This window comes from Ranitomeya variabilis, chromosome 2 (assembly GCF_051348905.1).
Source record: "Ranitomeya variabilis isolate aRanVar5 chromosome 2, aRanVar5.hap1, whole genome shotgun sequence".
NCBI classification, from domain to species: domain Eukaryota; kingdom Metazoa; phylum Chordata; class Amphibia; order Anura; family Dendrobatidae; genus Ranitomeya; species Ranitomeya variabilis.
In genome coordinates this window covers 36,809,530-36,824,038 of record NC_135233.1, presented here as the reverse complement: position 1 = coordinate 36,824,038, position 14,509 = coordinate 36,809,530, and the positions used below count along the sequence as shown (strand labels likewise).

At 41.2% G+C, this 14,509-nt stretch overlaps 1 protein-coding gene across 1 annotated transcript in view; it reads right to left on the bottom strand.

Moving 5' to 3' along the window:
• Window positions 1–14,509, bottom strand: part of USH2A (usherin) — a 930,843-nt gene that overhangs the window by 242,415 nt on the left and 673,919 nt on the right. Inside the window, exon 49 of the mRNA XM_077281431.1 lies at window positions 1,212–1,425. Within this exon, the coding sequence (XP_077137546.1) occupies window positions 1,212–1,425 (214 nt within the window). The remainder of the gene's footprint in view (window positions 1–1,211; window positions 1,426–14,509) is intronic.

Here is a 14,509-nt window from a genome sequence, read left to right as displayed (position 1 = left end):
AAGTCGTGTTTCGTATGACGCGTTTAGCGCCATTTTTTCAGCCAATGAAGGAGCGTGGGCAGAGTGATGACATAGGGGTTAGGGCGTGCACGCCCATCATTTTATCGCTTGTGCGCAGTAGCGATTTGGAATGTGTAAAACGAAATTTCCTGTGCTGGGATGGAGGAGAGAGAGAGAGAGAGAGAGGGAGAGGGAGAGGGAGAGGGAGAGGGAGAGGGGGAGAGAGAGAGAGAGAGAAAAAAAAAAAAAATCCCCATTGACGTGCATAGGGTTTCGTGTTCCGGCCGATCCTCGACTTTGCGCTGTAATCGGCCGATTTCGCCCGACTCGACTTTTCCAACAGTCGGGTTTCGCGAAACATGACTCGACCCTAAAAAAGTCAAGGTCACTCAACCCTAGCGGCAACAACAGCAACCGCAGTACAGTCACAGTATTTAAGCCGATTCCTAGACGCTTATAGTTCTTGGTGGGGCACTACTCAGTCCCAGTGCCCGACAGTCCTGGCAGCCAATATTCTCCCCAGCCGGGGGTGCCTTCTGTCCCAGATGGGGATCCACTTATACCCTAGACGGGGTCCTCACTGATCCAGACGGGAACACACTTATACCCCAAACAGGGGTCTCTTCTGTCCCGTATGGGGACACACATATGCCCAGATGGGGGCTCCTTCTGTCCCAAGCGGGGACACACCTGTGCCCCAGACGGGGACACACACCCTGCCTCAGGCCCTCCTGCCTGGGCTCTGACCAGGAAGCAGGAGCTTCCTTTTTGCTAGAGGCTGCTTGCTCAGGCCCCTAAATTAACCCCTTCTGTCCCTGCCTCTAGCATGTGCATACAAATATGGCAGTGTAAAGCACAGAGAACAATACAGAGTAAAAGGGGCATCACACATTGCATTAACACTAGCAAAACATTAATGTGTATAAATACATCATTCAGGTGCCGCATAAAGTGCACAGGCCAGGCACAAGGGGGAAGAAGGGGCAGACGAGAGTACCCGCAACCTCCTTACAGACACATCATTCTGAACCTTTGCAAAAAAAAATCATGGCAAAGAAGCACCATATGATGGTACACAGACTGCCTAAGACTACACAGTAACACACCCTAGTAGGGTCTCCATTTCCAGCTATATTTGCTTCATGCATGACTCCGCACTCATACAGGTACCACACAATAAAGAAATAATGAGCGTTTACTCACCGAATGACTCTCTGTACAGCGATCCCTCCTGATCATCTCCGCAGCAGATAAACTCCGGAGGGATTATTCTCCCACCACAACAAGTCTGAGTAGAGCCATCATACACTGATCCTCCGCAGCAGATCTGAGGTCCAGACGTGGAGTATGGGTGATCTCCACAACACGAGTTTCCATCCCCAGTAGATATTCTGTTCTGTGATCTGTTGTAACAGCAGACGTCACCTGGTCACAGACAGAACAGACAGATGTGGTGTGAAGTACCGCACAAATATAGTAGAGGTGTTATCATATCAGTCATGTAAAGGAGGAGGAGGAGGAGGTGAGCTGTGATATCCCCTATTGTGATTGGTGGATCCTGTGTCATCTACTGTATATAGACGTGATATCAGTCACTGTACAGGAGGAGGAGGTGAGCTGTGACATCACCTTTTGTGAATGGTGGATCCTATGTTATCTACTGTATATAGAGGTGTTATAAGTCATTATACAGGAGGGGGAGGTGAGCTGTGACATCACCTATTGTGAATGGTGGATCCTGTGTTATCTACTGTATATAGAGGTGTTATCAGTCATTGTACAGGAGGAGGAGGTGAGCTGTGACATCACCTATTGTGTATGGTGGATCCTGTGTTATCTACTGTATATAGAGGTGTTATCAGTCATTGCACAGGAGGAGGAGGTGAGCTGTGACATCACCTATTGTGAATGGTTGATCCTGTGTTATCTACTGTATATAGAGGTGTTATCAGTCATTGTACAGGAGGAGGTGAGCTGTGACATCACCTATTGTGTATGGTGGATCCTATGTTATCTACTGTATATAGAGGTGTTATCAGTCATTGTACAGGAGGAGGAGGTGAGCTGTGATATCAGCTATTGTGTATGGTAGATCCTGTGTTATCTACTGTATATAGAGGTGTTATCAGTCATTGTACAGGAGGAGGAGGTGAGCTGTAATATCAACTTAGTAAGAATGATGGATCCTGTGTTATCTACTGTATATAGAGGTGTTATCAGTCATTGCACAGGAGGAGGAGGTGAGCTGTGACATCACCTATTGTGAATGGTGGATCCCGTGTTATCTACTGTATATAGAGGTGTTATCAGTCATTGTACAGGAGGAGGTGAGCTGTGACGTCACCTATTGTGTATGGTGGATCCTATGTTATCTACTGTATATAGAGGTGTTATCAGTCATTGTACAGGAGGAGGAGGTGAGCTGTGACATCACCTATTGTGAATGGTTGATCCTGTGTTATCTACTGTATATAGAGGTGTTATCAGTCATTGTACAGGAGGAGGTGAGCTGTGACGTCACCTATTGTGTATGGTGGATCCTGTGTTATCTACTGTATATAGAGGTGTTATCAGTCATTGCACAGGAGGAGGAGGTGAGCTGACACATGACCTATTGTGAATGGTGGATCCTGTGTTATCTACTGTATATAAAGGTGTTATCAGTCATTGTACAGGAGGAGGTGAGCTGTGACGTCACCTATTGTGTATGGTGGATCCTATGTTATCTACTGTATATAGAGGTGTTATCAGTCATTGCACAGGAGGAGGAGGTGAGCTGTGACATCACCTATTGTGAATGGTGGATCCCGTGTTATCTACTGTATATAGAGGTGTTATCAGTCATTGTACAGGAGGAGGTGAGCTGTGACGTCACCTATTGTGTATGGTGGATCCTATGTTATCTACTGTATATAGAGGTGTTATCAGTCATTGTACAGGAGGAGGAGGTGAGCTGTGACATCACCTATTGTGAATGGTTGATCCTGTGTTATCTACTGTATATAGAGGTGTTATCAGTCAATGTACAGGAGGAGGTGAGCTGTGACGTCACCTATTGTGTATGGTGGATCCTGTGTTATCTACTGTATATAGAGGTGTTATCAGTCATTGCACAGGAGGAGGAGGTGAGCTGAGACATCACCTATTGTGAATGGTGGATCCTGTGTTATCTACTGTATATAAAGGTGTTTTCAGTCATTGTACAGGAGGAGGTGAGCTGTGACATCACCTATTGTGTATGGTGGATCCTATGTTATCTACTGTATATAGAGGTGTTATCAGTCATTGTACAGGAGGAGGAGGTGAGCTGTGATATCAGCTATTGTGTATGGTGGATCCTGTGTTATCTACTGTATATAGAGGTGATATCAGTCATTGCACAGGAGGAGGAGGTGAGCTGTGACATCCCCTATTGTGAATGGTGGATCCTGTGTTATCTACTGTATATAGAGGTGTTATCAGTCATTGTACAGGAGGAGGAGGTGAGCTGTGACATCACCTATTGTGAATGGTTGATCCTGTGTTATCTACTGTATATAGTGGTGTTATCAGTCATTGTACAGGAGGAGGAGGTGAGCTGTGATATCAACTAGTAAGAATGATGGATCCTGTGTTATCTACTTTATATAGAGGTGTTATCAGTCATTGTACAGGAGGGGGAGGAGGTGAGCTGTGATATCACCTATTGTGAATGGTGGATTCTCTGTTATCATACCATCATACAATCAGTTTATAATTGATGATATAGTGATAATATATCATATCTTATGTATTTCTAGAGCTGTATACAGTACTATGTTATAATCTACAAATGAATGGACTCACAAAATCAGCATGGAGCAGCTCAAAAAATCTGATAAAGGAGTTACAATCAAAACCTCCTTCAGACCAAACTCATGGACACTACCAGCTAATGTAAATGTGCAGGGAAACAAAGAGTTTGTGAAACCTAAATGGAGAAAAATTTTCAATTAACGCCATTTGCAAAAATTATTTTTAGTCCAAAATACATGCATTGGAGTTAAAAAAAAAAAAAAAAAAAAAAGTCCTTGAGGCTTCATATCCATAGGAAAACAGAAGGGAAAACTGCACGTTGTTGGGGGAACTTATTTACATCTGGTGTTAAAAAGAAGCAAACTTTTTCCTGTGTTCTAAGCAATGTATTGCAACTGTACCAACAAATCAGATAATTGTGTATCATTCGAACGATGTGAGCACCTGAGCCTAAAAAAGTAATCCCTCCGTGGTTGTCAGGAGATATGGACATCAGTCCATGTGAATGGGCAACAGTGGATGGAGGAAATCTACAACATTTAGGGCAGAATGATTCATTTTTCCACCTACAGCGAGTGAAATAAGTTTTGAACACATCACCAAATTTCTAAGTAAATCAATTTCTAAAGGTGCTATTGACATGAAATTCTTACCAGATGTCAGTAACAACCCATCCAATCCACACAGTTAAAGGTATCACCACATAGAGGTCCATAAATTATGTGTAATAATGAGAAATGACATAGGGAAAAAGTATTGAACATGCTAACTGAAACGTATTTACTTCGTACAAAAGCCTTTGTTGGTGATGAAGCTTCATGAGACCTCCTGTATGGAGAAACTAGTCGCAGGCCTTGCTCAGGTGTGATTTTGGCCCATCCTTCCATTTTTCACATTCTGGAGGTCCATTTGGCTCCTTCTATGAACTCTCAGCTTTAATTCCTTCCTTAAATTTACTATTTGATTCAGGTCCCGTGATCGGCACGGCCATACTAGCAGCTTTATTTTCTTTCTCTGAAACCAATTGAGAGTTTCCTTGGCTGTATGTTTGGCATTATTGTCTTGATGCAATGTCCACCCTTGTGTCATACACAGCTCACCATTCTATCACAATTGCTACACCCAGTAAACTAAGCGATACATCACTGGAATCAGGGTATCTGCCCCTACATCATGATGCTGTCAGACTACATAACAAAAACCATCTGATAGATTCCCTTTAATGGCCGGGCACAAAGCTGAATAGGAGACTATTGGAAAGGTGAGTCCAGGTCAGCTTCTGCCAATTGTCTCTCGCTAAACACACATGCAGGGAGAGACAAATTACTCAGGAGAAGCCCCTCGCCTGTCCAGTCTCTCCTGTGACTCAGTCTCTGGCAGCTCTTAAAGCATGTTTTTTAGGTGTTTCATACAGCCAAACATACCTGAAACAAATGCGTGGAAAACTCTTCCTGTTCATTTCTGTGGCAAATCTACTCTGTGTTTTTTGAGGATTTTTTTTTCCTGAAAACATTTTTAAAATTGCCGCTTGCAAAAAAAAGTGCAATGAGTCAGACATCTTCAAATTCTAAAAAAAAAAATCTCTCCAAACTAGTCAGTGTCAAATCAAATGGCTGCAAAGATGATTAATGAAAAATATCCTTCAAAATGAAAAACTCCTCCAAAAATATTGAATTTCTTAACTCATTCGACTTGTCTACCTCAAAAAAAAAATTTGCAGCATTTCTCCTACGTACTTTATGTAGTGTATTTGGGATGTAAAATATATAACGTTTTAAAGTATCAGCAAAATCAATAAGATTTCTCGAAAAAAAATGAACCAAAAATACACAGTTCAACAATGGTGTCACACTTTTACTCCACTTTAAGGACTGACAAAAAAGACATTGAAAATCAAAGAGAAATTGAAATTGGAGTTTACAGGAAAACAAATTAAGAAACATTCTTTGTTGTATAATAACTTGTATATAAGGCCAAATTTAAAAAGGATTTTTTTAAAAAAAGTAAACCAAAATTGAAATTTTTATTAAAAAAATTGAAATTTTAGAGTGATTTATGAAGGAAGCAAGAACTGCCAAAAATGTGATGAGGGCCTCATAACATTCTGTTCAAATTGTCAGTAGTTTGCACTCCTAGTGCATAGCTTTTATGAGTCTAAGTGCAAGGCCTGCCAAAAATTACATGCAGGGTCATCCATACACCCTTGGAGGCACCAACTGTAGTGCGTCATTCAAATATTCTGAACAAAGTATAGTTGTGATCCTCCTACATTCATAAAGGCTCTAAACACAGTACAAAGCCTGAAAAATATTATAAGCAGACTTATCCATGAACCCTTGAAGGCAACAACTGGAGGGCCTCATTAAAATATTAAGAAAGCATAGTCCATGTGCTCCTAGACTCATAAAGGCTCTGAACAAAGTGCTAAGCCATGAAAATATGATAAGGAGGGTAATACAGTCATCCATAGACCCTTGAGGGCAACATCTGGCGGGCCTCATTTAAATATTGAAGATTAAATACACTATGTGCTGCTGTCATCTGGTGGCGTGGAAAAGGTGGGACTAATCCAAGCTTTGTTCATTTTTATCAGAGTGAGCCTGTCAGCACTTTCTGTTGACAGGCAAAAGTGCATGCCTGTTTTGACACTCAAAACATGTTTGGACAAGAGACTAGCAGCAGCGAAGCACAACACCTCCAAGGCATAGAGGGACAGCTCATGCCAGATGTCCAGCTTTGAGACCGAATAGCTGAAGGTTAAATACTGTTTCCTTCTTGTCAAAAATTCCTATTCATCAGGGCCTGGATCCTGAAATGGTGTAATGAAATTAGCCCAGGCCTTTGACAGTGCACCCCTGCCTCTGCTGTGTTTCTCCCTTGCCTCTCCTCCTTGGTTGTGCAAGGAAGCTTGTCCCCTGCCACTAGGGTTGTCTGATGGGAATTTTTCCAACATATTTTCCACAATGGCCTTCTGCTATAACACCATTTTAGTAGACCTCTCCACCTCAGGAAAGAGAGATGCAAGGTTCTCCTTGAATTGTGGGTCTAGCAGAACAACCTTTACTCTTTTTTGGCCAAGATAAATGTAATGCAAGGGTCACGGGAAAGGCGGTACATAAAGTCTTCCGTATGTGCCATAGTCCATACAGCCAACACTTCAATGTCTCCACTATAATGACTATTCCCCATTACCTCCTCCTCCATCTCTTCCTCCTCATTCACGTCCTCCGCCTATCCACGTAGGAGAGTTGGGTGAAGCTTGGGTGGGTACTAGCCTCTGTTGCGCTAGTAAACCAGCTCCTGTTCCTCCTCCTCAGCCTTCACATCCCCATTATTACCCAGTCTGTGCTGAGCAGATGAGATGAGGCTGGGTTGGGTAGTATCTCCCTGTCTCATGTCTTCCTCCATCCCCACCTGGTCCACATGCAAAGCTTTATGTTTAATTGCCAGCAGCAACTGTTTAAGTAGGCACAGATGCAGGATTGGTGAGCTGATGATGGCATCATTGCCGCTCAACATCTTTGTGGAGTCCTCAAAGTCTTGAGAACTGCACAAATGTCAGACATCCATGCCCATTCTTCGGTTGTTATGTGAGGCTGACCAGAATACTGACAGGTGTGTTGGAGCTGGTATTCCACAGCTGGCCTCTGCTGCTCACAAAGCCTTGCTAGCATGTGCAGTATGGAGCTCCAGTGCATGGTGATGTCGCACACCAGTCGGTGAGCTGGCACTTGCATGCGCTACTGCAGCATTACCAGAGTGGTGGCAGCTGTAGCTGACCTGTGCAGATGACCACTGACACGGCGTTCCTTGACCAGAAGCTCTGGCAAATATGGATAGGAAAAAAAGTAATAAAGTGGAAATAAGCCTCACCGTGTGATATATGAATGGTTCCTCCTCACTGGTATAGCTGGGATCCGAGTCCATTGACACCAGAAAATTCAGAGAAAAAAAGGAAAAAAGATCCATTGGCTATATTCTGATAAAAATTCTGTTTTTATTTCACGTTTTAAAAAAAGAAAGAACTGTCCAGACAGATTAAAAAGAAATGCTCATTCTGATGTGCTTTCTGGTCGCAGCCCTTAGTCATAGAATGGGTAAGTTTTCAAAAACCACTGAACTACCAGCACGGTTGAGCATGTGAGCCAAGCATGGCACATGTTTGAGCTTTCCAAGCTTCACAGCCACCACCTAGTTATGGCCATTATCACACACGACCATGCCTTGTTGTAGGTTCAGTGGCGAGAACCACTGATCTGTCTTGTCTGTTATTCCTTTCAATAACTTTGCCATGGTGTGCGGTTTGTCTCTCAGACAAATTAGCTCCAGCAGAGCCTGTTGCTGCTTCGCTGAGGCAGTGCTGCACAGTTTCTACCTGATGTGTTCTCTGAGATAGCACTTCAGAGATGGAGGATGATGAGGAACAGGATGGGGTGCAGTAACTGGTGTAGGAGGTGGAGGAAACCCTGATAGAAGTAGGGCCATCAATCCTCAGTGTTGGTAGCACATGTGCCTTGCCAGGGTGGGACTCAGCCCCGGCACACACAATGCACAGTGTGCCATCAGTGAAATGTAGCATCCCTGGCCACAAGCACTTGTTCACATGTCCTTCGTTAAGTGGACAATTCCAGTAACCGCATATGTATACTTTTTAGACGGCTAATTAAATCCAGATACATTTTTGACACTTTTTTTGAGTTTTATATACAACTCTAGTGCCACAGAAAGCACCTAATACATTAAGGATGACTAATTGAATCAAGACAAATATTTTAGCACTTTTTTTGGAGTGTTACACACCACCGTAATGTAACAGAAAGCAGTGCACATAATATTCTATGGATGACTAATTGAATCCGAACAAATATTTCAACGCTTTTTTGGAGTGTCATATACCACCGAAATATAATACAAAGAACCTAAGACTAATTGAATACAGACACATTGTAAATGCTTTTTTTGGAGTGTTACATACCTCTGAAATGTAAAAGAAAGCAATTAATACTCTATGAATGACTCATTGAATCCAGGCAAAATTTTCAACTCTTTTCTGGAGTGTTATATGCCACCAACATGTAACAGAAAGCCCCTAATACTCTATGGATGACTAAGTGAATCCCGACATATTTTCAATGCTTTTATGGAGTGTTATACACCATTGTAATGTTATAGAAAGCACCTAATACTCTATGAATGACTTTAATCCAAATTTTTAAACGATTTTTGGAGTGTTATACTCCACAGAAATTTAATGGAAAGCCCCTAATCCTCTATGGATGACTAATTAAATCCAGACAAATTTTACATTTTTTTTGGAGTGTTATATACCACCTTAATGACACAGAAAGCACCTAATACTTCATGTATGACTCCTTGAATCCAGACAATTTTTCCAATGCTTTTTTGGAGTGTTATACGCCACAGAAATTTAATAGAAAGCCCCTAATCCTCTGTGGATGACTAATTAAATCCAGACAAATTTTACACACTTTTTTGGAGTGTTGTATACCACCTTAGTGTCACAGAAAGCACCTAATACTCTATGGATGACTCCTGGAATCCAGACAAATTTTTCAACGCTTTTTTGGAGTGTTATATGCCACCCTAACGTCACAGAAAGCACCTAATGCTCTATGGATGACTCCTTGAATCCAGACTAATTTTTTAATGCTTTTCTGGAGTGTTGTATACCACCGTAAAGTACCACAAAGCATGTAATACTGTATGAATGAGTAATGATTAAAAAAAAAAATTTTAAACACTCTTTTGGAGTGTTCCATAATATAACAAGAATTACACTAAACTGTATGGATGACTAATAGAATACAGAATTTTTTTTAAACATAATAATTTTGAAAGCTTAGTTGAAGTAGTCATACATTCATAAAGGCTTTGCCGGAAGTGCAAAGATAGGAAAAGAATTTAAACAGCTGTCTGTTTAGCCTTTGCCGGTTAGTAAAAATGGGGGGGGACCCAACATCCATTTTTATGTGTCTCCCCTTTTTAATAAAAAGGCTAAGAAAACAGCTGTGAGCTGTTAATAGGCTGGGAACTTTAATGGCTATTGGTCCCTTCCCAGAATATTACCACAAGCCCACAGCTGTCTGCCCTCCCTTAGCAGGTTAGTAAAATCAAGGGCCGGTTAGTAAAAATAAAATCATTTTTTGGGGGTCCTCCCTTGTTAATAATCAGTAAAGGCTAAGCAAACAGCGGTGAGCTTTTACTAATAGGCTGGGAACCTATATGAACATTGGTCCCTTCCCTAAATATTAACGCCAGCCCCTAGCTGTCTGCTTATCCTTAGTGAGTTAGTAAAATTAAGGTAGACCACACAACTTTTTTTAATTTATTTAATATGCGCTATTCACGAAGGCAGGTGCTGACTCCAACTCTCATATGTGTCACCTGGTTGCACTGATCGCAGGGAGACCAGTCGAAAACGATGAGAGTTGGATTCATACAAATTGGTCCAAGACTGTACTGTACTGCATGGGCTGGCCTCGGGTCTCCTAATTCATGTGTTACAGCTTCATGAATTTTTATGAGCCCAATTTTAATGATAGTGCCGAGTCAGTTCATGTTTTTTTTTCGTGTGCTGTATTGAGCTGTGCTGTCTACATACACATACACTGTTGTCTCGATTCATCATTTTAATTTCTTAAACAAATGTATTTAGTTATTTTTCATGTTTTGTCTTACAGTATTTGTTGACCTTTTTCTGTGCCAAATTCTGTAAAATGAGGTGTGCACTTTACAAATTTTGCGCAAAATTAAACATTTTCTTTATTTTTTGTCTTTAACCTCTTTGTACTTTTTTACATAAAATTACTCCAGAAGAGGGACTGCAATATATTTGTGCAAAAATTCTGTAACTTTTTTTTTACAAAGTCACAATCGATAAATCAGTCGCAAACATCTGGAAAGCAAACAAACCCACCAAAATTGGTAAACATTAAAAAACAAACAAAAGAAAAAGTCCCAAGGAAATGCATATAAAAAAGACAAAAAAAAGTGCAAATTGAAAGAAAAAATTGACATAATTGAAAAACAGGCTACAAACACACAAAACTAGACAAAAAATAATGAATCACCTCCTGTATACTTCCAATGGTCTGCTAACAGCTGAGCTGTGGAGTGATGGTTATCGGACTCCCACTGATCTGATATTAATCACCTAATAGCAGGAGATGGAGATTCTCTCCATCTCAAAAAAAAATGGTCCGAAAATGTTAAATCAGACTCTGATCAGAATGGAGAATGAAAAAAAAAGTTTATTTGTCTTCTCTATTCAGTCTACCGTGAAAATTGGACTGCAATCAGATGTAATCCGAGTGCAGTCCAATGTTTTCATTGGAAACATAGACTTGAATGGGTGAGTGCCACCTGATTATTGGAGGCAAATTGTGCACGAACCGCTCAATCAAAGGCAAAAAGCCGACATGTGCACGGCCCCATAGAATAACACTGGTCCAAACGCAGTCCGATGTTTTGACAGATCACAACATGGTCGCCTGCATGAGCCCTATGAATAAGTCCTTATATCATTGTCCGGGAAAAGCAATTTAATTTATTTTGTGTTTTCCAATTGCATTAAATGCCAATCACTTATTTAACATTTATTTTTCCCTTCAAATCAAAACGTCCGTTTAATATCGATCGCTTTTCCAAAAGTCTAATAATTACCCATGTAAATCACACACTATGCCACCAAAGTCCCAAAGATTGAACATTTTATTTCCCCTACGACCTGGACATATATTTTCTTTTTCGGGCGGGATATTATGTCATATCTCTTCTCTAGTCCGCCGGCTTTCTTCTAGTTAGTGCTGATTTACAGCAAGTTCGATAATTTCTTCTTCCATAAGATGTAAACACAGATTAATTCTCACCGACCACTGGATGGAGATAGAGGTTATAAAATAAATTCTTTCCATTATGGAGCATTGAGATTAATGAGACTATTTAACCGCCTCTGCCGGTTCTCCCGTGTGATAGCATTTTCTGATGACATCATCGGAGCATTCAGAATATTGTGATATATGAATTACTTTGCCAGAGTTTAAAGCCGGGAGATGTGCAGAGCGAAATTGGCAGAATTTCAAGTACCTTTGCACATTAAAGAAAAAAAAAAGTATTATGCTGGAAGTAATGCCAACCAATCAGTAGAGAGTCTACATCTGTGATCAGAACTAATGGTTATTACAATTCGGGAAGATTGTGGGACTACCATGGTGACAGCAAAGAGGAAACGAAAAATAGCCAAGAAAACACGCCATAGGCTGGACCTCCATTCATTACACATGCAAACTCCCGGTACGGACACTTCTGGTGCCAGATATGTTCTCAAGATAAGTTTTGAGGACATCGAATCCTGATTTAATGGCATCTGTTAAACGCTGCGAGATTCTTGTTAGCATCGTAATCTTTGTCAATGGACCCATCAGTATCAGTCATGAGTATTAATTCCCTGGAGCGATGGTGACCGTTATTGACCCTGACTGTTCAAGATGCAACAGGCATCAGCGGAGGAACGAGGATTCTCAAGCCACAATATCTTAATCTCCGGAGAACCTATGTGAGAATTCGAGGTGTACATCATATGAATACATTCATCCCAAAGTCCCGCTCTCACTTAGGCTAGAACAGCATGTCAACCTGAAATACTTGGCCCAGACTTGAGGTTATTTTTGGGGTGCTGCTCACTATGCGTTACATGTTCTAACTAGCATGCAAATTGTCTCATCAGAGAGGACAGGAACTGTATTGCCACATATTGAATGTAGCAATCCTAAAAGTCAATATCGACCCTTTAACGAGCCTTGCCATATGAATCAGAATCTCAATTGGCCGACACGTGTTTCGGGGTGTTGCCCCTCCTAAGTGCAAAGCATGAGATCTAATTTTGATGTATGAGATTCTTATGACTGGGATCTAACAGGTAATTTTTCTCCTTGTGGAGAGTGACATTCTCATGCTTTGCACTGATGAAGGGCAATACCCTGAAACATGCGACTGCAAATTGAGATTATGATTTAGCTTTTATCCTAAGTCATGTGGCAAGACTTGTTAAAGGGTCGATATTGACTTTTAGAATCGATACCCCAATAGGTGACAATTTGCATATTTAATTTCCCAGAGGATCATTGCACGGCCTATAAGTCTCCTTACTGTAGCATGTCAGACATGTTACTTTTCCTCAAGGTAAAATATTATCCCTTAGACACAACATTCTATCTGGGAACCTGTTTGCCTCATTTTCAGGAATTGCAATTTTACCTATTTCATTGTAATCCATTGTTTTATTGTGACAAAATATATCTTTTTATCCACAAGTACACTGCATAATGCACTTGCAGCACATGGCTCCTCCTCAGCTCTCCCCGCCCAACACCATCCTCCTCTACATGATTCACGATGGAGTCAGAGTTTTTGCGACATGACAAACTCTGCCACTGGATTAATCCTGCACACGAGTCACTCTTCTTTCGGCAGGCACATGCGCAACACTCTACTATGTATTACCCAAATCCTTACTCTGTCATGTGCTGCACATGTATCAGCCAAAAGAAGAGCGGCACAGTCGTGACACTTTCTGCACTCTCAATCAAGCAGTGAAAGGTGGTCAGAGGTGAAGAGGAGCCATGGACTGTAAGGTCATCAATATGCCTCCTCCCTCATCAGTGCACTTTCAGTCTAATTTGCATATGGATAAAAGGACAAATTTCCCCAGAATCTTTACAAATGTTTAATGCTGCCAAGTTTTGTTACCTTCTTAATCTGTTCCTTTTTAAAAAGTTTTCCTATCTCATTAGGTAAAAGTATGTTGCTAAGATATGTCACCTCGGGACGTATGAATAATTAAAATAATTTTTTGTATAATTAAAAAAATCGGAGTAGAGATCCCTCTATTCTTGATAACCAGCTTTGCTAAAGATGAAAGCTGACTGTTGCAGCCCCTAGCTGTCAGTTTTGCCAGGCTGGTTATCAAAAATTACAGGGGAATCCACGCCATTTAAAAAAAAAATATATATATATTTATTTAGAGTGCAGGCACCGGCTGATGAATACTCCCATCAGCCGCCACCTGCTCTTGCTGTTATTAGCGCCAGCAGGTGTTGGATGATGTGAGCAGTAGTCCCGTCAGCCGAAGCCAGTGAACTTTTTACTTCCGATCACAGCTGTGGGCTTATGCTGTCATTTTACAGCGTGGGAACCACAGCTGTCTGACCAGCTGCAATGATTATACCATTGATCAGAAGCATGGAACACCCGGTGATCAGGGAGCTGAACCCGAACAGTAACACGGACTTCCTGGTGAAGTCCATGTTCAATGTCCATCGGTACTTACGCTAAACCTTACTGTTTGGGTTTGGCCATCTCTTTTAGTAATGTAATAGTGACCTCAATATACTGTATATTGTTGTGTATATGGTGGAAGGCAACCATTCTTCACTGCTGTGCTGTCACACACTCTCTGGAATGTTCACTTAGTGTTTAATGACTTTCTCTCCCTTTCTCTATGGCTAAACTGTGATCTGTGACATCCTCTAACTATCCAGAATCACTATGCTTCTTTATATCTCAGATCGAGATTGGAAACACATTGGGGTAGAATAAGGGCCAATAAAATTATATGTGTGCTGGATTATGGATGCAGTTGATAAATTCTCTACTAATTCTTGAGTATGCACTTTCTTGAAGCTGTAAAGTTGCAACGAATGGTAGTCATGACCTA